Genomic DNA, 27,403 nt, shown 5'->3' with positions numbered 1-27,403 from the left:
TGTATAAGATTTGAATATTCCTAAAAAGAAAAACAATGAATTTTAACTTCATAACTTTACAAAATGATCAGATGTACCTTGGACTCTAATGATAATATAACTTATGCCGAAAGCATTTTGTACAAGGGAGCAAAATGTCATCCTCACCAGTGGTTCAGGGCTCATGAAAATCATTGGGTAAAGCCTTCTTGCACATACTTCACCTACGTTAAAAAAAATAAAATCTAGTGAAAAACAAGAACTCAAGTTTTTTTGTTTGTTTTTTTGTAGTTTTCCTATTTTAGGCACTGGAATTATTTATTTTCATGTATTATTTATCTTTATTGAAATATATCTGACATGCAACATGGTATAAATTTAAGGTATGCAACATGTTATTGGATATATTTATATATTGTAATATTATTGCAATTGTAGCAATCGTTAGCACCTCTATCACCTCACATCATTACTTCTCCTTTTGTAATGGGAATAATTAAGACCTAGTCCCCCAGTAAGTTTGCTGATTATAAAACAATACTGTTGTCTATATTCACTGCACTGTGCATTATTAGATCTCTGGGACTTATTTGTCTGTTGTTGTAAGTGTGTACCCATGAGGTAGGAATTCATTCCACTTTGCAACACGTGGAGACTGGGTTCCAGAACTCAAGTGACTTATCCAAAGTCACAGACTGGTGGGCTGGGGAGACAGGGTCCATGAATCCAATACCCATCATAGCCCATGTCACATTGCTCCCTGAAGGACAGTAGGAAGTAAATTATTTTACCTTTAAAATTATGTTGACATGCCATTTATTTCTCCTAGAAAATTAACCTACTTATTAAAAATATCTCACCATGAAGATCCATAATAGAAAACTTTTTCTACCTGAACATTTTTTCCCTATAGTCAGTCTTTTTTAATTGCTTTACTTTGTGAAACTGAAGTCAAAGATGGAAGGAAAAATTATGATCATAATTCTAAAATAATTTAGAGGGCTGATTAAGAGGACATGCAAAGAAATTGTGAGTTTCTTAGAATCAAACTTATCTGCTATTAAGAATAATGCAGCATCATTTTATAACATTTATTTAAATGACAACTACTCAGAAAGACATTTGCTGTGTATACTACATATAACTACATGGTACCTACAATCCCAGTTACTACTTTTCTCTCTTCCCACTTCATGTCCCTCCTGGTTTGTCCACCTAATATATTATATATTTTATTTTTCTTATTATGTGTCTTCTCCCCACTAGAACATAAACTTAATAAGTAAAGGGGTTTTTTCTTGTCCATTTTGTTCACTACTGGATCCCCACAACCAAAAAGAGTCCAGATTTGGCTCATACTAGGTGCTGCACAAATACTTACAGAGAGGAAGAGAGGGAGGAGACTATAACCAAGAAGAAAATACAACATTAGTTGGCATAACATATTTGGGTAAATTATGTTGAAATACTATTTGAAGAATGAGCAAATATTTATTTGTAGCAAATAGAGATGAATGTAGCTCTTGAATGAATTGCTGACTCCCACAGGGAAAAAGATAGCATTCTACAGAATAGAAAAATACTATCCAACTTGAATAAGGGGTAATGTGTCCATTATAGTCTTGTAGTTCTACTAGCTATCATCTGAAGAGACAGAACAATTCTGCAGAGGTCAAGATGGCAATTTCAAATAAAAGAAATGGTAGGTTGAAAAATTACAGCGGCTCCCGAGTTAGTCCACATCAAAGTCAAGCATGTTTTTCAATATGTTATAATAAAGGGGAAAGTTTTCCCAGAAAATGTTTCTTTTATAGGAGAACCTAGTGTATAATAAAGATAGTGATATAAATTGGAAAGAAAATAACTTATTTTTAAAGAAATAGGTATAGCATCACTTTACTATATAAGATAATACATTTTAGCAGGATTAAAGAAGTACAGTTTTTAATTACAATTTTTTCTGAACTACGAATGAATTAATTTTTAAATATAAAAACAAGAGCTAAGTCACAGATCAGAGATACATACAAATAGATTTAAACAAATAAATTATAAAATGTTTACATCAACATATAATAAAATTTAAAGGTAAATACAACTTTATGAATAAGCACTTGCAAATGGTGATAAATATATATGTATATATCATATATACATAATAGTTAAAAATGGATAATAATGACAAGAAATAAGAAATACAAATAGCTAAGTAATATATGAAAAATATATGTATCCCCATTAATGATTTTTAAAAATTAAAAGAGCCCAGCTGGCGTGACTCATTGAGCATCGACCTATGAACCAGGAGCTCGCGGTTCGATTCCTGGTTAGAGCACATGCTCGGACTGCGGGCACGATCCCCAGTGTGGGGCGTGCGGGAGGCAGCTGATCAATGATTCTCTCTCATCATTGATGTTTCTAGCTCTCTCCCTCTCCCTTCCTCTCTGAAATCAATAAAAACATTAAAAAAAAGTAAAAGGGCCTACCAAATTGATATATTAGGTTGTGGGCATGGTGGAAGAGGCTCCCATGTATTGCTAATGGCAGCAAAAGATTTGGCCTTTCTGAAAAGTAATTTAGCAGTACACATTCATGTGAAAAAATGTTCTGAGTCTTTAGGCATTAGCCTACTTTGGAGAGATATAAAAGGGAACAAAATAGCAAAATCTCTGCTCTCATGAAGCTTTCATTTTAGTCATGAAAATGAAGATGATTTCAAATAGAGACCAAGGCTACACTGAAATAACTAGCACAATATGATAGAAACTAATTGTGGGGGAGACAATAAATGATGCTACTTTAGACTGACAAGGCCTCTTTGAGGTGATTTTTCATTCATTCATTCATTCATTCATTCAACGCCATCTATGTGTCAGATACTGTTCTGGGCACTGGGAATTTTCAAAGTGAAGAGACCAAAATTTCAGCCTATAGGAAGCTCACATTCAAAGGAGAATACACAGACAAATCACAGACATGGGAAAAAATCAAAATATGTTAGGGACAAGAAGTGCTAAGGAAAGGGCACTAAGAAGTACTCAGGCAGGAGGTGATTTAATTTATATGAATCAAAGTAGGTCTCATTAAGATGGTATGGCATTCTAGTCAAGACTTAAAGGAGGTGAGGGAAGAGCTGGGAGAAGTAGATGCACAGGGGCCCTCAGATGAGAATGAAAGGGCCTGGAGCATGGGAAGCTAAGAGAGAGAGAGGGGAAAGATGTGCTAGGGGTTAGATTTTAGTTCAGCTCTAAGGAGAGGACCTTGAGCCATTTTAATCAAGGGGATTGGCGAAGGTGATCTGATGTAGGGGAAAAATGTGCAAACTGAACAGGCTAGTTAATAGTTTTTTTCTGAAGTCTAAATGATTTAATATTTTGAAAGAAAGATCCCTTAAACAAATGTGTGTGCCTTTTCAGTCAATGATTTAACCTCTCACCCCAATGTAATCCTAAGAAAATAATCCCACTTTCAAAGCAATCCCACTTCCTGGTCTCCATATACTCCTGAATCAAGCACGTGCATATGTGTGTGTAGCTTACACACTCAAAACAACGTGCACAAACTTATTTTCACTCCAGCTTTCCCCATAAACCAAATTATTTCTAACACCTTCTCACTTTCCTCTTTCCTTTTGGTAATACAAAAAAAGCCTGCATTACACCTCTACAAACAGGAGGTGGCAAGTTTGTTTTGTTGAACAAAATTAGGTTTGCCTGTACATGAAATAAAATGATGGCTGGCACATTAGTAGCAATCTTTTTAAATCTGCAATTTTAAAAGCCGTTAATGTATTTTTGCTTTATTTTAAAATATAACCCGCTAGTCCCCTCCACCCCTCACCCCCATTTTAAGCATCTTATCTCCTCCTTTTTATCATGTACACATTTCTGGCATGTTGGTATAGTTTTGGTATGTTTGTAGAAGTTGGGCCCTTTTGTCTTTTTCTTTTTCTTGAATACACTTACATACAAACACACACACTCAACCTTTGGTATACCTGTTTTGTAAGTTCAATTTTTGAAAATATTAGGTGCGTCTAGGAAAAAAGACATGCCTATTTCATGAATCAACATTTCAGTGCTATTGTTACCAAGTCAAAGTCTCTCTTGATCATTAGCTGCTTCTACAGAAAAGACCCCCCCAGCCCAAAGTTCAAATTTCAGGAAGGGTTACCTGACATCCTTCTCTCCCTGTGGCTTTCTTCATAAATAGTCAGGACTGAATCTCGACACAAATGAGGCTCCGGGAGTGACAGGTTCTCATCTGTAAATGTTGCCATTCTGCTTGGTGAAACTCTGAGCACCCAAGAACATTCCAGTTTTCCTTTATAATCCAGTGGATATCTTGGAGTTGAAAGAAAGCCTTTGGGCTCTCCTAGCTCCACTTCAGAGTAACAGCGTGCAGTGCAGAGCACACAGACACCAGGGACCAACCTAAACAAAGCAAAATGAGGCTCTATCACAAACTTGGAAAGTTTAGGTTTACAAGAAAAAAATTAAAACTTTGTCACAATCAGTTACAAGTTCTTGGATTAAAAAAGGATCATCCCATTTGATGTGTCCTATTTTCTTGAAATGAGGTTGTAAGAGTAGAACTTGAATTATAATTACGTAAAATGACTTTTCACTGAATTTTTAAATTTTCTTGGAAAATGCACAGTGAATTACATTCCTTACTCCCTGCATGTTTTTATTCCTTCTCTTCTTTCAGATTGCTACTAAAGATCTGTTCCTAAAATCTTCACTGATTTTGCTGAGCATTTATCCTACTGGGACAAATGATTACATTCATGGAGTCTGTGACTGAGGTCAAGGAAAGAATTTGCTGAAAGCACTTGAATGTCTCTCATTTCTCTGACTTACCTTTAAGTTCAAGGGCACCTTTAGACCTGCAGGGATTCCTGCAGAGCTTTAGATGCCAGTAGTTCTCTGGCTAACTGAGCTTCTCCTTCAGGTTACATCCCTGACTCTTCTTTCCTCCCCTATGTCTATTTAGTCCCTAAATAAAAATCTTATCAATTACATATTTAAATACTCTGTATTCAAATGAACATATTTTAATGTATGAGCATTAGTTAATTAGTAAATGCATTATTATATACAGCCTATGTAGAGAAATTAATAATCTATCCAAGGAGATACATACAAAAAATATTTTTATGAACAGTAGACATGAAGAGTGGTAGAAAGGAAATACAAGGCTACAGGAATTCAGGATTCTATTCCATTGCCCAGTCCTCTGTTATTTCTTTGCAAATTCTCCTTTTTGTTTATATGGCTACTGTGATCTAATTTATTGATTTATTAGGTCTACTTTGATTTAATAGTAACCTAACTGGTTTCCCAGTCTCTAATCTTCCCCCACCTTGCCCTCCAATCTGATAATTGTGTATGAAACAAAATAACTGAGCTCTTTCCTTGTTCAAAGCAACTTCTTTTACAGTCTTTTACAGTCTGGCCCAATCTTTCCAATCTTTTCAACCTCCTTTTCCTCTCCACAATAATCCTCTATGACAAATCTGCCTGGAAAAAGAGTCAAATCCTAAAAGTCATGAATTCCCAACCAGTCACTGCTTTTTATAAGTGGGGAACAATGAAAAAAACCATAGCTAGGATTCATTAATTACCTAGTATAAAAAGCAAGTGGTGAGGGGGGGGGATGTGTTAAATATGGTATAATTCTAACATTTATCTCATACGATAGTTATAGAACTAAAATAAAACAATGCCCTTTCATATGTAAAACTTTCTAAGTTCTTCGGCATGTCTAAGAATTTCTGAACACATGCAAATGAGGAATATCTTCTCTACATTTTAACAATGTTCATTTTCTAATAGCCTGAATAGGACAACTCAAAGAATACCACCACCACTTATTCTAAGTGCTTTACATGCATTAAATTAGTCAGTCACTCGTTGAAATTATTCATTTAACTCAACCCATTGAAATCATTAGGTTTGGGGATCTTGGACCTAAGTTTGCTCTTCATTTCAACCCCAATTCCAGATTTCCTTTTAATCTAAACATGACTCTTCCACCCTCGTTTTGTCTCTTCGACCCTTATGTTGTCAGACATGACTCTTTGACTCTTGTTTTGACTCTTTGACCCTTGTGTTGTCAAACCATATCAACCACAACTGATCTCGAGTTATTCCTAGATTTTAGCAGACATTCTCTCCAACACGATCCTTCCCTTAAATCTTGCTGATTTCAGAAGCCATATAGGTAATGATTCCAGTACCGACACTTCTCAATTTCTCAACTTTCCCCCACCGGACCTCAGCCTTATCTCAATGGTCAGCCTTAGAGACCTGGTCATTAGTAGGAACCCCAAGCCTTTCATAAGCTTGGTTTTAAGCACCACTATCTCCAGCCACAAATGTTTATCTTTCCAATTTCCTCCAACACTTCCACCTTTTGAGACTTGCAATTCATCTATCCTATCACCTTTTCCTTATCCCTAATTCCTCTCACATCCTTGTTCTCTCTCTCTCTCTCTCTCTCTCTCTCTCTCTATATATATATATATATATATATATATATATATATATATTTGATTTTTTACAGAGAGGAAGGGAGAGGGCTAGAGAGTTAGAAACATTGATCAGCTGCCTCTTGTACACCCCGCACTGGGGACGTGCCTGCAACCAAGGTACATGCCCTTGACTGGAATCAAACCTGGGACCCTTCAGTCCACAGGCCGACGCTCTATCCACTGAACCAAACTGGACAGGGCCTTTGTTTACTCTTTTTTTAGTTTAATTCCTGTGACCCATTGTCTTAATCACTTCTTCACACATGCTCTCAATTCCCTTACACTCTTGCATACTTGGGAAAATCCACTCTAACTGAATCAATTCTCTACCTGCTCTGCATCCATGTACCACTCAGTGTCTCCAGAGGAAAACATACAATTCACCTAATAGTTGGTCTCCCTCTAAACTTATAATCATTAATCTCTGAGGCATATGCTGCCTAATAATCCTACCACATTTTTCTAGTCCATGCCCTTTGTCATTTTTAAGAGAACTATTTCATACTTTCTCTTTTTTTATTTGAACACCTCAAGCCTTTTTTCACGACCCTGTTTCATCTGCTGAGAAAATAGAAGCAATTAGAAGAGAACTGCCAGAAGCTCCTATCCCCACATGTACCCACACACCTGTATCAGTGACTGAATTTTCTGCCTTCCATCTGGCAATTATGGATGAACTGTGTTTTGCTTCTTCCTAAGACCAACCCTTCCAGCTGAGCATTAGAGATCATCCTTCTCTTCTACTGAAGCCACCGTTCTAATAATTCCCCACCCCCTCTCGCTTGCATCTTCTTCAATTTTCCTCCAAGTCATCTTAGTTGTCTACTGTGGTTGAGTGTATATGAGGGTGAGTGGGGCAGAGATAGATGAAAAGGGAAAGACCCTGGCCATTTGAAAACCAAGAATGATGGTATCATAGAACTTTCATCTCCCTACAAGTCAACTACAGACTTCTAATTCTCAAGCTGCTGTTTGCTCTTAACTAAAAATCAAAACCCTATTAGCAAACAGACACTAACAATTGTGGGAGAATTGAGAGAGACACTAACCCTTGTACTGGTCTTGGTCATCTCACAGCTAGAGTCTTTACCTAGCAAGATACCTAAAAGTATAAGGACCTTGGTTTATGTAGGAATAAATAGCTCAGAGGCCAAAATAATTCTATACACTTCTCCAAAATTCAGGCACTTGTTCACAACCACAAGATTTATTTTTTAACCTGTAGTCACTGTATCTATGGGGTAGAAAAGATCCCCAGACAGTCACCATAACATCTCTCTTCTCTTTCAGCTTAAACTACCCAACACCGAGTTTACAGTGTTCCAAAGAAAATAAGGGAACCCAGACATGCAATGCTTTTTGTTAAATTCTCACTAGCTGTGTTAATGGGATAACATGAATAGCCATTACCTGGCCCGATCTGCTGGAGATATGAGTGGTGGCAATTGTTTCCTTGGTAAGCTTTTGCTTTCATTATTTATCTGAAGTGAAACAAAGCTTGTATCTGGAGAGAACCAATTAAAAATAAATAAAAATGAGTGCCTGAGACAACATGTAGTCTGCACCAAAGCAGCTTTTGTTAAAAAAGAATGCATATCTAGGATTTAAACAGCCTCAGGAAAAGTAAGTTTTATCCTAACTGTCCAAGGGAGAACATATTCTTACAGAACTTTAATGTGCATGTTAATGTATTTAAAAACTAAAGTACTACTTTATAGTCTTCTCTTTTATAATGTTGATAAAAATCTGAAGAGGCATTGTTTTCATAATATCTGAAACATTTTTACCTTTGATTTTGGATTGGATCCAGTCCAAGAAGACTCTCACCCTGGCAAATTCACTGGCTTCCTTGGCCAGGAACAGCCAACTCCCCAGCTGATGATGGCCTAGAGGACAAAGAGACGATTCTCATGTCTACTCACTAATGGCCCACCAGAGTCTCCCTGAAACACCAAATAAATGTGTCCTAGAAATTTTCTCTAATCAGAGCTTCTGTTTTCAATTTTGGAACAAGAATAACACATAATTTATTCATAAGATGTTTCTTTAATTTCTAAAAGAATTATTCTTTATCAATTTGTACACCTTAGAATACTTAGATTCAAATAAATAAAATAAAAAATGAAAGAGGAGACATTACAACTGATACCACAGAAACAAAGAATCATAAGAGACTGTTATGAGATTATACATAAAAAATTGGACCACCTAGAAGAAATACAGTCATGCACTACATGACAACATTTTGGTGAATGACAAATCACATATACAATGGTGTTCCGTAAGATCATCATGAAGCTGAAAAATTCCTATCACTTAATGACATTTTAGCTATTCTAACATGGGAATACAATGCATTATTTACATGTTTGTGGAGATGCTGGTATAGACAAACCCACTGTGCCACTGGCCATATAAAAGTATAGACATACAATTCCAGTAGTAGGCTACACCATCTAGGTTTGTAAAAAGACTATATTTGCACAAAGATGAAATCACCTAATGACTCATTTCTCAGAATGTAGAGTGCATGACCTAGAATCATACAACCCACCAAGACCTAATTCTAAGGCAATAGAAAATCAGAACAAACCAATACCAGTAAGGAGATTGATTCAGGAATCAAAAACATCCCAACAAAGAAAAGCCCAGATGGCTTCACTGATGAACTTACTAACCACTTAAAGAATTGACTCCAATCTTTCTCAAATTCTTCAAAAAAAATTGAAGAGGAGGGAATACTCCCAAGCTGATTTGATAAGGCCAGCATTACCCTGAGACCCAGGACAGATAGGGGCAGAAAAAAAACAAACAGGCCAGTATCCCTCCCTAATGAACAAAGATGTAAAAATCCTAAACAAAATGCAGACAGATTTTCAAAACCCTGGAGGAAAAGTATTTATGCAGAACTGATAACTGGGTTAAGGCCCCAGTTGGGCAAATATGTGGCAAGTTGGTAGGTCAGAAGGAAATCAATGTGGCTGAAATGTAGTAAGCAAGAGGAGAGAAGTATGAAAGCAATTGGAAAAGTCAGCAGGAGTGGGACCGCATCACTCTGTGATCGCACAAATCCCCTTGTAGGTCAAAGAATTTGAAATTTAAAAAAAAAAAACCAAAATCTGAAATTTGTTGTGAACAAAGAACCACAGGATTCTACATCACATATCTAAAACTCTCATGTCTCTGCATTCCACCATTTTTATTTTCATCTTCTTGGGTGAGAAATTACATCAGCAGGTTCATTACCTCTGAGCATACACAAGAGGGTAAAAAATCAATTAGCCGATAGAAATAGCAGAGTCCATTTTATCGAAGCAAATTTCTGAAGTCACCCTTTTGTGAAAGAAATCTAGCCCCCTTTACCGGTTAGAATCTCATCTCCGTATTTTCCTTCCCTTACAATGACTGTAAATTTGGTCATGCTGCAGCCAAAATGACTGCTGGATGAAGCAGAAATAAGAACAAGTGCCAACCGAGATCACAATATGAGGGTCACCTCTGGCATGAACCTAATTTCCTCCCCAGTTCCTCTTTACTCTCTCTCTCTCTTTTGTTTTGTTAATCTTCACCCAAGGATTTGTTTTCCATTGATTTTTTTTTTCCAGAGAGAGTGAAGGGAAGGGAAAAGACAGAGAGAAACATCTATGTGAGCAAGACACATTGATTGGTTGGCTTCCACATGAGCCTCGACTGGAGTGTGGATCAAGCCTGCAACCAAGGGGCGTACCATTGACTGGAATTGAACCCGTGACCCTTCAGTCCTGGGACCAACGCTCTAACCACTGCGCAACCAGCCAGGATCTTTGCTGTCTTGATGCAGAGTAAGGTCTTCCCTCAATGTTATATGCTGTCCCACATGACGGAGATAGTAGAGCCATTTGTGATTTTCCTGATTCAAAGCAGAGAGAGAGAAAAAAAAAACATCCCTCAAAAGCGGAAGAATGAACACACTAATTTAGAGTTTTATTTTTATAATACAACTTTGTCCTCTAGCAGAACTGGGAGTGGACTTCCCATATTCCTCAGATCTTCCTGTCCACATCCTGGTTCTGTGCCTGTGGGCTCTCCCCCCACCCTCCCCAGGCCTCCCCCGCCCTGGTCCCCCGAAAGCAGGCCATAATGTAGGAAGTGCTGTTCCTGCAGCCCTCCAACTATGACCTTGGGGAAGTAGTGTATAAATATCTCAGCTCCCTCACCCCTCAGAGGGAATCAATATTCTTAGTGTGTTTTGTGTCACTGCCAGATTTTTGCTGCAGGATGAAGCTCAGTCCCTCACCGTGGTAGTGACTTAATATCACATCCGAGGCTGCCTTCCCTTCCCTATACCTCCGACCTACTCACTTTCCTACCAGTATCACACTTGAGTACTTGTCACAGGGTGTGCTTCTGGAGAATGCAAATTAAGCTACTCAACATATAACAGAATGTGAGTAATGCTTGATGCTGTGAATGGGTTTAAGTACAATGCATTTATATTCAGTGTTAAGAAGGGACCTCTTCCCTTCTCTCTTCATGTTTTCATGTGAAAGGACCTCTCTTCAGGTTAATGCCCAGTTTTCTCCCCATAAAAGCGACATCCATTGGTTCATGTTTCTTGATTTGGGGGCTGGGGGGGGGCATCAAAAGCAATAAAGACTAGAGATTCTCCCTCTCCACTCTAGACCAGCACGAAATGATAAATCTAGGGAAGCATGTCTGCCCTGAAGACCACAGCTTTCTTTTAGGAGGGCTGCTCAGATTGAGACTAGATATTGAAGGTGGGCTACAGAGTGTTAGACATGCTTTTTGTGTGTATCTAAAGTCACATTCTTCAGTTGGCTTTGTGAAGAGTAAAGCTGGTGTTTGCAATCTATTTGCCCATATTCTGTTGTGTTTTTTGTTTTTTTGTTTTTCTTAGCTGGTTCTGAACTTGCCAATAGTATGCTCGCCCCTGTGAGTATATCTGTACAGCTTTGTGCCTCTACAATATCACTGAAATGAAACTATTGCTTTGTGACTTTTTTCACTGCACATGAAAACTATTTTTCAAAGGTCCTCATTCTCTTCATGATTATTTTATTTTAATCTGTGATGGAAAATCAAGTGTGAGCACACTGGAGGTTAATAACAATTTTAAACAATTAAACTCTTAAGTCATAAATAGGACACACTAATTTAGAATCCTTATTTGCTTGTTCCTGTTTTCCCAAAGGCTTAAATACAACTGCAAACATCGTCCCACATGCAGGTCAGTTTAGTGGTGCTGCCATCTCCTACCTCCTCATGCTGCTCTCTGTTCTCACCTGCTCCTCTGGCTGCAGGCTGTTCCCACCCTCTCTCTGTGCCATCTCAGCAAGTTTGGATACTGCAACTCACTCTTCCTATGGTCCTACTAGGCCTTTGGGTGAGGGGATGTGGCATGATACTATGAAGCAGGCTAAGGGAGCTGTCTGTGGTTTGAGAGTGTTCTCCTGTGTGAAGACAGTCTCCAGCAGATGACAGCTTTCTCTGTTCCCCTGAAAAATCATACTTGTCTCACCTGACAGCAATCCTTCCCTCCAGTTGCTGCAAAGCTAGCACAGATCATCTTCTCTGTGATCCCTCCTGGGTGAGCAGAATAAGTGCGTTCGCAGGTCTCTCTTTCTAACACAGGCACTTGAATCTGCTGCAAGCGACTTGCCAGGCCACCATCTAATTAAGGAGCAGATTCTGAAAGAGAGCGTAATAATGAAGTGAGCAAGACATTAAGTTAGAAAATATATTTAAGCTCAGACTTGCTTAGCACCAATGTAATTGCAATCACTCAGGTATGCCTGTGCTGATGCAGAGCATTGAGTCAAAAACTGTGTCTCACGCAGGCTGTCTTCATTTCCAGATGTGGCATCTTTGTAAAGGGAATACATTGGCAGGAGAACGAGACCAGAAACACTTTTTCCTAGCTCATTTCCAATATAAATGTCAGTGTTTCAAATATTGCTGCATAAGATTTCAGAAAGAGGATTCAACGAGATATGAATTGTTATATGTAATTGACATGATTACATATTTATACAGATAATGTTATGTAAACATATTATAAATATAGGATAGCAACGTGTTTTTATGATTTCCTAATATAAGCCAAAATCATATTCCTTTTTTCCCTCAATTGTCACTGTGACCAAAACTCAACTCCAATTTAAAATGATGCTAATGAACACTAAAAAATCTCTTCTCATAACTGACCCTCAGTTAGGCCTGGGTTAACATGTATTCTGTATGATTTGCTCTATCACTTTAGATTCATGACATTACAAATGTTTATTATTTCATAGCCTTATACCTTTTTAGACAAAATAAGAATTACCTTACATTTATATAGTCCATTGATATTTATGGGGCCCTTTACTCCAACCTAATAATACAACAGCATTCGAGATGGGCTGTCCCACCGAGCTCACACATGCAGAAGCCACAGCTCTGAAAATGTGATCTCACAGCCCCAAAGTTGAGTGTGACAAATAAGGTCTATTATCTGGTCTTTAGCTCAACAGTAACATTTTATAGGATATTAGAAGATAAAAAGCAATGGAAGTTCCTTATGGGAGAATGATTTGTTTATGCTTGAATTTCTGACATTGATCCAACAAACAGAAGAGTATTAATTAGAGCAGGGGTCCTCAAACTACGGCCCGTTGGCCACATGCAAATACAAATATTGTATTTGTTCCCATTTTGTTTTTTTACTTCAAAATAAGATATGTGCAGTGTGCATAGGAATTTGTTCATAGTTTTTTTTTTAAACTATACTCCGGCCCTCCAACGGTCTGAGGGACAGTGAACTGGCCCCCTGTTTAAAAAGTTTGAGGACCCCTGAATTAGAGAATGGGCAAAAACCACTTTTTAAATTTCACTTAGTTATAAAATGCTAGAATTATGAATTATAAATTGAAGAAACCTAAGAGTCATCTCTCTGTTCTAAGCCTAATTAGAAATTCATAAGATTCACCCAGAAGTTGAATTATGAATTGTCAGCCGAAGTCACAGTCCCTGTGGTTGCAATGTCGTCTCTCAAACTGCCAGTGAGGTCAGCTGTGACCTTTTCCTAACATCTTTAGAAACATGTCTAAACATTTTGTAAGTAGTCTAACATAATTCAACACAATCCTTTACGTCTTTATTTTCCTACATTAATTCATATTATTATTCAGAAAAAGAAGCCTCAGTGGACCATAAATCCTCATTGTCTTCCATGTCTCAGGCTCATCTGAGTGCAAAGCAATCTTATCTGGAATCTCACATGTCAGAATGAACTTTTTTCTTAAAACTTGGTAGTCTTTATCAACAACTTTAGGCCATTTAATAGCCCCACTGCCCTGTAAGTGATAAATAAATGCTCAGGACTGTAGGAACTATCCAACTCTTTTATACCCAGTTTCCAAAATACAAACACAATAATTCTTACTAAATATCTCCTCTTAACAAGAAAAAAACTTGCTTTACTTTTTTTCTATTCAGGTCCATCACCCTGAACATAGATGTAAAAATAGGCTGCCTAAAATATTATTAAAATCACTTTTTAAGCACTTCAATTTAAAAAGCAATAAGCCAGCTAAAAATATTATAAAACTCACTTTCTAAGCACTTCAATTGAAAAAGCCCCCCACATCTATCATTTCCCCGGATATTCATTACACCCCCTCCGAAGCAGATGGGAGAGAAATGACTCCCCCTCTCCAAATGGGAAAACTGGCATTGATATTAAGGGACTCATCACATCTCATATAACAGGAAATGCAGTTTAGGCTTTATGATTTCAAAGGTCAGTACTTTCTCCTCTTTTGATTAAATTATTTTCTGCCTCAAGATCTCTAACTCAGAGATGGAGAACAGATTTAAAATCATTTGCCAATCTTGATTTATTGTTAGTGGTTGCTATTAAAAAGAACTCTGAGGCCCTAGCTGGTTGCTCAATGGTTAGAGTGGACTGAAGGGTCAAGGATTTGATTCCAGTCAAGGGTAAGTACCCCATTTTCAGGCTCAATTCTGGGCACTGGTTCGGGGATCCTATGAGAGGCAACCAATAGATGTGTCTCTCTCATATCGCTGTTTCTCTCTCTGTGTCTCTTCCACTCCCTTTCACTTTCTCTAAAAATCAATGGAAAATATATACCCTCTGGGGAGGATTAACAACAACAACAACAAAAAGGATTCTGAAGTCTAGTCAAGCTAAGTGAGAGATGGGTACCAAAAGTAATCATGGATTTATCCATTCAGATATCTACTGAGTGTTCATGATATGTGAGTCACTCTTCTAGCCTCTAAGAAATGCAATGTCTCCCATGGGCATGAAAAAAAAGAAGAGACCACTTGAATTCTATTATCTGCCATTTCTGAGCCTAGCCACCACCTGCCAGAATAAAATCAGGCCTGGAAAGACTGTATAAACTCCCCACTTCGCATTATCTCTTTCTCCCTTACCATTAGCTAATTGGCTCCATTTGGAATTTATAAAACCCTTGTGCCATTCAATGCTGCTTAGCATGCTGGAGAAGTCTCTAAGCTTGCAAATTGGCTCCATATCTTATTACAGTTCTAAAACACATGTCTTTTCACATTTGAACATTTTAAAATCAGAAAGATCTTACAATTCTGTTAGTCACAGATTGAAAGAGTTTTTCCAGAAGGACTTGTATTAGCTTTGCCCAGTCACCTGGGGGAATTCTCTACTAAATACTACTTAATTTTTCTGCTTGGGATAGTTTGGACTACACTGGTGTAGGGGATTTTAGACCGTAGACTTACACAAGTATTAGCTTGTGATTCAAATTATCAGGTAAGATTTTTATTCCTCCCTACATCCAGTGCCAAGATTGAGGCATGTAACTTTCCATGTGGGTGGGTTTATGCCTTGATGTCCCAGCTTTACATGAGATTTCTCAGTCTTAGATGTTTTATTTGCTTTATTGGTGGTACATGAAATAACAATGGATTTTACAACCAGTTTGTTTTAAACTTGTTGAAATGTAACAAATTCATGCTAATACTGAATTGTGATATTACTGAAAGTCTTATTTTTTCTAGTTGACTTCTTTTTTAAATATATATAATTTTATTGATTTCAGAGAGGAAGGGAAAGGGATAGAGAAACATCAATGATGAGAGAGAATCGTTGATTGGATCCCTGCTGAACGCCCCCTACTGGGGATCGATTCATAACAGTAGCAAAATTACAGTTATGAAGTAGCAATGAAAATAATTTTATGGTTGGGGGTCACAACATGAGGAACTGTATTTAAAGGGCCAGAAGGTTGAGAACCACTGCTTTAATGCCTAGTTTCAATACCAACCCCTTCACTAAAGCATTCCTACCCCAACCCCTCCTAACCACAGTACACACACCTCACAAAACCCTGCAATGAGAATTAGTCTCTCCATTTTTATAGTATCAACACACCTGGGATTATAAAGCTTATTTCATCTTGTTTTATATTATAGTTAATTTTGTCTAGTTCTCTCCTTCTACCAGATTATAAACTCTTAGAACTATCATCTATCTTTGAATACTTTTCAATGATAAATATAATTTTTAAAAAATGGATGTTGAACACTCAAGGAGATGAGGTACTAGCAAATCTAATTTTTTGACCTTAAAGACCTTCTATATTAGCCATATAGAAGACGGGGTATGTAGAAAAAATTTCAAAGACATCGAAGCTTATAGATCATGAACTAGTTTCCATCTTCGAGGCAACACTTAACAAAATATTATCATTATTACAGAAATAAGTGAAACAGATTATTCACTAAATTCCCATAACAATATCACTACCAGATGCTGTTAATGTTAGTCATTGGAATATATCAATTCAGGTGAGCTCCCATCTTAATACCAGTTGTGTTGATGATTCTACTAATGAGTATCAGGCATACTGATTAGTAAGTATTTTTCAACCAGAAAATTTCAGATGAAATATATAAATTTTATGTTAATCAGATAAAGAAATTAAGACCCTAGATAAAACTGACAAAACACAGATCCTTAAATGGCCTGGTGTAGGGAGAAAACCCAGGAATCATTCCTACCTGGGATACATACCAATTATGAGCATAGTCTCCCTCTTTCAAATGGGGGTAATGGATCCTCACTGTTCCTTCAACTAACACTATTCCCTGAGTTCTGCAATCTTCCAAAACATAGGAAAAAGTTGATTATTTACCTCAGCTATGGACAATATTTCAAGACATATGGTAGAGTCATCTTGAAACTATACAATTTATAATGTTTAATTTATATTTATAGGAATGCATATGTTTTTAGGTTCTGTGACCAAGACATTGTATTTGCAGCCTTGATTAGTAAAATTTCTAAGTGATACATTCTTTTCTTTTTTTAAAATAATAGTCTTATTAATTAATCATCTGACATACTTCTACAATACTTTTCCTCCTATATTATTTTTATTCAGGTATAATTTTCTAAACTTTTAAAAATATTTTTATGGATTTCAGAGAGGGAGGGAGATAGAGATAGAAACATCAATGATGAGATAGGATCATTGATCTGCTGCTTCCTGCATGCCCCACACTGGGGATCCAGCTCTTAACCCGATGCTCAACCACTGAGCCACATCTGTGAGGCATTAAGGTATAATTTTAACACACAACATGATATTAGTTTGGGGTATAAAATAATAATTCAATATTTGTATATATTGCAAAACAATCACAATAACTTTAATAAATATCCATCATCACATATATTTACAAATTTTTTCCTTATAACGAGTATTTTAAGCTCTACTCTCTTTGCAACTTTTAAATATGCAATCCAGTATTATTAACTACTAGAGGCCCAGTGCACAAAATTCATGCATGGGAGGGGGATCCCTCAGCCCAGCCTGCACCCTCTCACAATCCAGGACCCCTTGGGGGATGTCTGACTGCCTGTTTAGGCCCAATCCTAAACCAGCAGTCGGACATCCCTCTCGCAATCCGGAACTACTGGCTCCTAAACACTGGCCTGTCTGCCTGCCTGATTGCCCCTAACCACTCCCCTGCCTGACTGATGGCCTAACCACTCTGCCTGTCTGCCTCATTGCCCCTAACCACTCGCTTGCCTGCCTGATCGCCCCTAACTGCTCGCCAGCCTGCCTGATCATCACTAACCACTTGCCTGCCTGCCTGATTGCCCCTAACTGCCTCTGCCTGCCTGCCTGCCTAACTGCCCCTAACCACTTGCCTGCCTGCCTGATCACCCCTAATCGCCTCTGCCTTGGCCCCCACCATGCCGCTTCGTCGGGAAGGACATTTGGCTGTCCAGTCTAATTAGCATATTATACTTTTATTATTATAGGTAGTTACAATGTTTACATTACATCCCATGACATATTTATAATTGGAAGTTCATACCTTTTGACCTCCTTCACTCATTTTGCTCACCCTCCTACCCCCACCTCTGGTGATCACCAATCTGTTTTCTGTATCTATAAGCTTAGTTTTTTTATTTTAATTCCATATATAAGTGAGATCATATAGTACTTATATCTCTTTCTGACTTATTTCATTCAGCATGTCTCAAAGATCTATCTATGTTGTCACAAATGTCAAGATTTCATTCTTTTTATGATTGAATAGTATTTATAATGCTCTTTTCTTTATTTGAGTTCTTCAGATTTAATATTTATGCAGTTTTCTCAAATCATGTATCACACTGAAGTTCTCAAATTTATAGTATATGGAACTAAGATGGTGTTTTCTCATTTCTAACTAGGTTGTCCTGGGTTACAATAAAACACTTTTGTTTAAAAACACTGAAGTAAAAGTATACAAATTTTAGCAATGACATGGCAAGTCTCTATCATTCACTCAGACATTTCAGATGACAGTGTCACATTTTAATTGTTAGAAGCCAGAAGAAATAGGCAACCAGGGGATTAGAAAAAAGATGGTCATAAGGAAGTGTTATTTAAATAAAGTACATGTCACATTCCGATATTCATTTGACTCTGGAATTAATGGTTATCGCCCGATTTCATTGCTATTTTACAGTGTTGTTATCATTAACTTTTGTTCAGGGTTTGTTAAGCTTTTTAATCTTCACATCCAGGTGATAAAAATTGAACAGGAGTGCTGCCAGGAGAGAATTTCCCCTTCAGTGATGGCAATGAACAGAACATTTTTACTCTGAAGACCAAACGAAAGTGAGCTGAGAGCCTCTCTGGTTTGAGGGAGAGCTGGTGCTCAGCTGGCCCAAAGGCAGCAGTGCTTTCCAAAGCGTCATCCAAGTGGCTGGTCTTGAACTATAAGAAGGGAGGGACGGAAAGAGCACTATGTTCTGCTGCTCTGGGTCCTGGCCTTTACAAACTATTGGTTTGGGTGGGGTGGGAACTGGGTGGAGGGGGACAATGAAGGGGAAAAGGGGGACATTTGTAATACTTTCAACAGTAAAGTTTTTTTTAAAGGAAAAAATAGTAGAGTCACATGAAATTCTAAATTATAGTTTTATTTTTTTAATGTGGCTACTAAAGAAATTTAGAATTCCATTTGCAACAGCATGGATGGAAGTGGAGAGCATTATGCTAAGCGAAATAAGCCAGTCAGAGAAAGATAAATATCACATGATCTCACTCATTTATGGAATATAATGAACAACATAAACTGATGAACAAAAACAGAGACAGAGAAGCATCGATCAGACCGTCAAGCCTCAGAGGGAAGGTAGGGGAGGGTGGGGGTAAGAGGGAGAGATCAACCAAAGGACTTGTATGCACACATATAAGCCTAACCAATGGACACAGACACCAGGTGGGTGAGGGCACGAGTCGGGGGGTGGGGGAGGAATGGGGAGATAAGGACACATATGTAATACCTTAATCAATAAAGAAAAAATAAAAAAAAAATTAACTGGTGAAATTAATATTAATAATGTATTTTATTGAACACAATGTATCATTTCAATGTCTAATCAATAAAAAATTATTAATGAGAGAAAAATTGGTTCTTGAGCTGGTTTTGATCAGTGGATAGAGCGCCGGACTGCAGACTTAAGGGTTCTAGGTTTGATTCCGGTCAAGGGCATGTACCTTGGTTGCAAGCTGGATTCCTGGCCCTGGTTAGTGTGCGTGTAGGAGGCAACCAATTGAAATGTCTCTCTCTGTGTTTCTCCCCCTCCCTTCTACTCTCTCTGAAAATCAATGGAAAATATCCTCGGGTGAGGATTAACAACAACAACAACAAATTGTTTCTTACACTAAACGACTTGTCCTGTAAATTGTATTTTCTCATGCCTCTTTATTCTGCAAAAGTTGCCCCGTGCCATTTTCTTGCGAAGATGCTGCCCCTTTGCATGGAAAACCTTCTGGCCCCTCAGTACTCAGCCCCTAGGCTCCTCCTCAGTGATCTGGCCACTCTCTGGGCTGACCTACAATCCATCTTTTATTGCAACTGTCCATTTGCTTCTTTGTCTCCCCAAATAGCTGGAAAGTTCCTTGAGGACAGGTTTAACATCTCCACACCCATATTTGTTTTCCTAATCTAGATTTTAGTGCCACAGAACAAAGGTAACTGCAAAGCTTCCATATTTTCCCACTGTCTCCAGGTAAAATGAACAAGGCTGAATGGGAGAAATGGGAGAGGAGGGATTTATTTCAGTACTTTTAAGTAATCCAGAGGGGAAAAAAGTCAAATGGATAAAGAATCTTCTGAATCCTTTCTTGTATTTTTAAATCTCAGAAATACAAAAAGATATACATTTTATTAAACTCTACATGAACATGAATTTGAAGAACCAGCTGATGTTTAAATTGAAAGATATCCGTGCTCATGAATTCAGAGACAAAAGTTTATACACATTGAATTACAAATTGAAAAACCAGCCATATTTTTTGCTTTGGTTTAAAGCTTAGTCCAGATTATATCTGCAATATATCAAAGTACCCTTGAAATAATTAAGTATGATACATTTTTGACTTGCAATAAATAAGAAAGGAAAATTCGCAGAAATCACACCCACCTGTAATCATGTTCTGAGTGATAAAATCCATCAACTCAGACACCTAGGGGAAAATGCCAACTGATGTCCTTCTGTAGTTATTTCTTAAAGGAGCCTGTCCTCTAGCACAACCAGCTCCCCAAGAAGTTATTTCAGCAAGAATCCAGATCCCATTGTCTCTTCTACAAACAAGTGGACCTCCAGAGTCCCCTTTGTATAGTAGAGAAAGAGAAAATTTGAAAATTCACTAGTTAAAAATATTTTATCAAGTCCACAAATATCAGCACTCATCTCAGAGAAGTAGAAGCAAATAGATGTCCAATGGTCATTATCTATCAATATTTTTTATCCATCTTTTTGGTTTTTTTCACCATTAGTTTCAAGGTACTATAGTTTTGCACAGATGTAACCTGCTTCTACCCATTGCCTACAATCCTATAAAGCTGACATAATATCTCTCTGCCTCCTCCTTTTTTGGCCACAAACATATACATACCAAAATCAATGGAAGGAGGAGGATGAGTTTACAGATACATGCCTCTGCAATAGCTTGCCACTTGAAATTGCTGGAAAAGATTAGGCCATACCCCAAGACTATAGCAGGTTATGCAATGATTCAAGGCTTTGAAAACAGGGACTAATTTTGTCCCAAGTACTATATGTCAAACACTTTTGGCTCCTTAGAGGATAAGAAACCCACAATTTCAGGATCCTATCTTTAATAATCCTTCAGAATAATATGCTGTTTTGAGAACATGTGCCAATTTTTTGTCAGATTAAGCCACCTAACACTTAAAACTCATGTCTTCAACAAATTGGTCTCCCTTTCTCCTGTGTATCTTGTAAAGATTGGTCTCCTTTGTGAAATTGTTATCTTTGAGAGGTCACTCATTCACAACATTATTACCCAACAGTTACTATAACTAATGCTTTCTTTGGTCAAACTTTGTGCAAACATTGCATTCTGCACTAAATGTTTAAAAAATTTAACAAAAGGTGGAATGAAACATAGTTCACAGCTGAACCTAATTAGTTTGCCAAAGTGGTCATCTTGCTTGCTTCAATTAGGTTGGAAATGTTCAAACTACCTCCTCTGCCTCTTGCTCCCCCGCCCCCTGTAAAAAAAGAGGTGGTGGGGGGGTAAGATTTGGCATAGGACAAGAAAGAATTCTCTCAGCCCAGGTCGAGTAAACTTTTTTCAGTAGAAGCCAGGTGGAAAGATGAAGGAAAAGGGAATTTTGAAGCAGTAACTCCCAAAAACAGCTCATGGGGAAGGCAGAATTCACTATCACCCATGTGTTATAGAATAACGCAGCCTGTTTATGCTTTGTACCTGACAGGCAACATTTTCTCCATCAGGAAAACCAACATAAAACATGGGGAGGAAGGTTCATGCCCTTGAGCAGAGTACTACACATTCTGTCATCCATGACAGGAAGGTTCAGTTCTTGCAGGGCACTTGAATATCCTGATGCTGTGGGGACTGATAAGTTAGTCAACAACTGTCCTCACTGAAACAAATAGTAATAAGCCTTCAAGTTTAAAACTATTTCCAATAGACGTTTAACCAAATTGTAAAAGCTCTTTTTTTAGGAGTGAATTATATTCTTTCCTAAAATCATTATGTTATAAAGGACCCTTTTTTTAAAAAAAATCCAGCATATTTTTAAGGTAACATAGGCAGTTGTGATTTCTCTGAATATATGCTTTAATGTTTCCCCAAGAGGAAAACATCAGTCAATAAAGCAATATTTTGTAAAGTTCTTTATTTTTTCTTTAAAAGTCATAATATTAAATATAATGAAGCTTAACTATTGTTACTATTTCCCGATTATCCCTTTCCTATAGTCTTCTTCATCTGTTATAGTTACCTTGGGTTTTATCTGACACACTAACCACAATGACAGCAAGGTTTACGTAGAGCCTCAAGTATAGACTTTTATACAGTGAAGAGAGCCACAGATCTTCACTGGGTCAGAACTCAGGGGAAAGGAAAACACAGGAAATCATGCATTACTCATGGCCAGCAAAATTCTTCCTTCTACTGGGCATGCAAAAGGGCCTGGGAGAAACATTATTTTATTTTTTGATACCTCTCACTCTCTGAAATCTTGCCCCATCCACTGGTCATGCAAAGAATCCTTTCTTCAAACTTATCATCTCCATGGGGAAGACAGATTGGCTGGACAGCAATACCTGAAACAACAACAACAACAACAAAAAATCATGAGGTTCACAGAGAAATGATGCTGAATATATTTGGAAAGTGACATTGGCTGATTTCATTTCTTCTACAATTTATTCTTAATGCTGTATTGACATATATTTTCAATGTTTTCCTCTTGTAAAAAATTATTTCATATAGAAATTTAGAAAAATGCAGGAAAAGTAAAACAAGAAAAAACATAATCCATTGTTCTACATACCACAATGACCACCCCCACCCAAAGCTACTAACATTTTAAGGTGTACCCTTGTTCTTAAAGAATAGTTTTTTTCTCATAGTAAATTTAGCACTACTGTATGGTAAGCACTCTTCTAGGCCTCAGTGAATAAGCCGAAAAAAATCCCTGACTTGGCAGAATTTGTGTGTGTGTGTGTGTGTGTGTGTGTGTGTGTGTGTGAGTTGGGGGTAGGGGAAAGCAGGGTAAAGAAGATAAGTCTGGGGATTAAAGAGGATGGCATGGGAGGTATACTTTTAAATAGGGCAGTCATGACAAGTCTCATTGAGCCTGTGACATTTGAACAAAGTCTTAAGAAGCTGGGGGAAAGCACCATGCAGTTAGCTTGGTGGAAAGCATTTGAAGAAGAAACAGAATGGAAAATCCCCTGTAGTGGAATAATGTCATATTGTTTGAGGAACAGTGGGGAGGCCAGGGTGCCTGGAGCAGATTAAACAAAAGAATGTTCAGTAAAAAACAAAAAAGAGGCTAGATGTTGGGCTAGGAGGCGGGAGATGTCAGATAATAAGGATATTGATTTCCATCTGAGTATAATGGAGAACCACTGAAGTGTTTTGAATAGAGAGGCATAACCTGACTTACATTTCAAAAAGTATTATTCTGGCTGCTGGATTAATAATAAACATTAGTGGTGCAAAAGAGGAAGCTGATAATTTAAGAGTCAATTGAAAATAACCCAAGCGAGAAAGACTGTAGCCTGAAACAGGATGTAAGAGTATAGAAGGTAAGGCAGAAGCAATAGGATTTTCCTGATGGATTAGATGTAGAGTATGAGAGAAAGAAGAATGAGTACAAAGTTTTTAGCTTAAACAACTGGCAGGGTAGAGCTGTCATTAATTGGTATGAAAGGCTATGGGTAGAGCAGATTTAGGATGTAGGGGATAATTAGGATTTTTATTTAAACATATTAACTTTGAGATGCCTATTAATTATCCAGGCAGATGACCATTAGGTAGTTGACTATATGACCCCTATTAATCCAAATAGCATTTCTGTAATAAAAGGAACCTGTACTAGATAGATAACATTGCAGTAATCTTCGAGTAGATGGTGTTTAAAACCTAGATCTGGCATAGATCACTAGGCCTTGATCCTGGATGAGATCACTAAGGAAAAGGTATGCAAAAGTGTAGGAGAAAAACCAAGGGACTCCTGGAATTCAAGTGAAGAAAATGTTTCCAGGAGAGTGTGCACAACTCTGTCAAAGCTCCTATCAAGTAAGCTGAAGACTGAGATTTACCTTTGAATTTAGCAACGTGAAGGTCATTGGTGACTGTGACAAGACAAATTTGATAGAGTGGTGCGATTGAAAGGCTGATTGACTTGGATGTCTAATAGACATCTCAAACCTAATACATGCAATTATGAGAACTGAGGAAAGGAAATTGAAATACCTAACATAATTGGGTCTTCATAGAGTGTTTCTATAATGAGGAGCAGAAAAAAATCAATAATTTTTTAATATACAGATCTAGTTTGAGTTATTCTCTCTCAGTATTTTGATGATCTTGTACTATGGTCTTCTGACTTTCATTACTGCTGTTGAAAAATTAGCTGTCAGTCTAATTGTCATTCCTTATTGATAATATAGGTTTTCTTCTCGATGCTTTTGAGATCCACTCTTTGTTTTTAGCATGTTATAGTTTCAACATAACATATCCTATATAATAAAAGGCTAATATGCAAATCTACTGAACAGCAGAATGACTGGTTGCTATGACACACACTGATCACCAAGGGGCAGATGCTCAATGCAGGAGCTGCCCCCTGGTGGTCAGTGTGCTCCCACAGGGGACATGCTGCTCAGCCAGAAGCCAAGCTCATGGCTGGCGAGAGCAGCTGCAGTGGCAGGAGCCTCCCCTGCCTCTGCAGCAGTTGGACATTCCCCAAGGGCTTCCAGACAGCGAGAAGGCGCATGCTGTGCTGAGGGACCCCCTGATTGCATGGATTTCATGCACCGGACCTCTAATCTATATATAATTTTTAATATCATAGTTTGGAATTATTGAATTCTTAAATCTGGAGATCTGTGCCTCATCAGTTATGTTTACTCCTTAGCCATTTTTTTTCTTAAATTATAGCTTTTCTGTCCCATTACCTATATTTTTTTCTAAAGCTCAAACTGGATGTTTACTAAATGCTTTTAATATATCTCCTCTGTCTCTTACTTTGTCACTTTTGAATAATTATTTCATATTTTCTAGTTCCCTGTATCTGATCTAATCTGCTAACTCAGCTACTGTGTTTCCAATTCAACTTACATTTTTATACTTTAGTGTTTTATTAGCTCTTTTAAAAATCTTCCTCCTAAGTTAATAATTTCCTGTTCTTTAGTCATTTTTGATAGACCTTTATATACATAAACTTAAGTAAAACATACTTTATATATATTATGTACCTTATTTTAACATCCATAATCGTAGAAAGAATAATTAGTTATTATTTCTGACTCTTTGGTAGCAACTTTCTCTGCATGCTTTTGATTTAATTGTGTGTTCACATTCATTAAAACTTTATGGGAGGATAGTAAAGCTGAGATTTAAGGTTATTCTCTTCAGAAAGGATTGACTTTTGCTTCTGCCAAAAGCCCTGATTACTCACCTGTAACAACTTTAGAGTCTTGGTTTAGAGTTTTGGATCACAGGTAATGTAAATTTCAGCATGACCCCGAATGAGGGTTTGCTTACAATTACAGATTCTTCGAGAACCCTCCATCCAGTAAGCTTCCTTATTTTCCTGTGCTGTATGTCCCTCGCTTTCCCCCTACTTCCAAAGCATTACCTGTCAGGAAGTTCCAGGTACACAAAGGCTCCAATCAGACTTTCCCATCCCTGATCCTTATTCCAATGCAGGCTCCTTACATGGCCAATTAAAGCTCTAGGTTCTAACAAATCAATTAGATGCTTCAAGCGCAGTTGCTTATTTCAGTGCTTGGCTAACTACTCTAGATCTGTGCTCTTTCATTGTTTTTAGTCACTAAACACTTTCCTTACTTGCATTAAAAAAAACAAACACATTTCTTATACTTTATTCAGATTGTTTAACCTGTGCTGAGAGTGTGTCAGATTTCTATTTCACAATAATGACAGAAATTTTGATAAAATTTTCAAATGTCCCAACCTCCTGGCTAGAACTGAGTATAGGTAGATGGTCAGCAGTATAGCCCAGCTAAGACACTGGAGTACTTAAAATGCTACTTAAGTTAAGCATAGAATATGTGGCTGAGATTTATGGCCTATACAGTGCTTTCTGTACATTCAACAAAATTATTTTAAAAAGAAACAAAATGTAGCAATTCTAATATTACTAGATATAAAAAATAGAAATTAAAGTTAACTGGTACAGAATTAATGAACACAGTTTTCTCCATTACATTTTTTATATTCTAACTCTCTTTACTTATCAAACTTCACTTTGTGCTTTAGATGCAGCGGTGCAATATCAGAATTCATATATCCAAGTCTGTTGTAGTCAGGCTGTATAATAATTTTTGAGACAGGAATATTTTGTTCTTGCTTATCCTTCTGAAAGAAGTTATACTCTACAGCAATCATAACCAGACTATTAATTTGTTCCCTAAAAACAAAGAAAAATATTTCACTAAGCAGCTGTTTCCCCCAGAAAAGTCTCTTGGTTTCATGCAATTAAATGAAAAGTGATTAATGTACCTGTAAGTATTACTAAGTCTTTGTGGAGGGCTGCTGGCTAGCACCTTCGGACGTTTTTTAAATATTGTCGGCTGGACCCAGGGTGCAGGCAGAGCCACACCCTGGGGGCGGTCCTAGTCAAGAGGCTAGGACGCTACTCAGTCTGACTTTTCCCGCCAGGTGCTAAGGGGGGTGGGTCCTATTATGTTGCCAGGAACTCAAGGCCCACCCAGATGTGATGTAACTTCCTGTTACTTTGAATATATATATTAAATTTACTTCCGGTGCTGCGCATCTGTCTGTCCCTGCATCAGAGGGCAGATGCCATACCCGATCCCAGCTTATTCTATTTTTGTGTCCTGTCTCTTTAATTTCTCAAATCCCAAAGCGCCTCTACTTAAAAGCACTGGTTCATGTGTCTCTCTCTCTCTGTGGAACACGGAGAAGAGAGTTCCCCTGACATAGTCTTAAAAGAAGATATACCTTTATTAGTGATTAGAGGCCCGGTGCACAAAATTTGTGCACGGGGGGTGGTTCCCACAGCCCAGCCTGCACCCTCTCCAATCCGGGACCCCTCAGGGGATGTCTGACTGCTGGCAGTCGCACATCCCTCTCACAATCCTGGACTGCTGGCTCCTAATTGCCTCACCTGCCTGCCTGGGTCACCCCTAACTGCCCCCCCCCCACACGCCAGCCCTGATCAACCTTCATTGGACCGCCTGGGTGGCCCGGGCCCCCCCTAACTTTCCCCCTGTTGCCAGGCAAGGCCGCCCCCAAACTGTCCCCCTCCCCTGCGAGCCTTTGGCCACCCCCTAAATGCCCCCCCCGG

General features: G+C 37.9%; 1 protein-coding gene across 1 annotated transcript in view; it reads right to left on the bottom strand.

Moving 5' to 3' along the window:
- Positions 1-27,403, bottom strand: part of OVCH1 (ovochymase 1) — a 55,668-nt gene that overhangs the window by 25,709 nt on the left and 2,556 nt on the right. The window contains 10 exon segments of the mRNA XM_023752273.1: positions 78-203; positions 4,153-4,382; positions 7,922-8,018; positions 8,302-8,355; positions 8,358-8,457; positions 12,033-12,184; positions 20,487-20,675; positions 21,799-21,939; positions 22,566-22,657; positions 26,327-26,503. Coding sequence (XP_023608041.1) covers positions 78-203; positions 4,153-4,382; positions 7,922-8,018; positions 8,302-8,355; positions 8,358-8,457; positions 12,033-12,184; positions 20,487-20,675; positions 21,799-21,939; positions 22,566-22,657; positions 26,327-26,503 — 1,358 coding nt within the window.

The sequence above is a fragment of the Myotis lucifugus genome, unplaced genomic scaffold (genome assembly GCF_000147115.1).
Source record: "Myotis lucifugus unplaced genomic scaffold, Myoluc2.0 scaffold_30, whole genome shotgun sequence".
In the NCBI taxonomy this organism is placed as follows: Eukaryota; Metazoa; Chordata; class Mammalia; order Chiroptera; family Vespertilionidae; genus Myotis; species Myotis lucifugus.
This window is presented reverse-complemented; position numbering and strand designations above follow the sequence as displayed.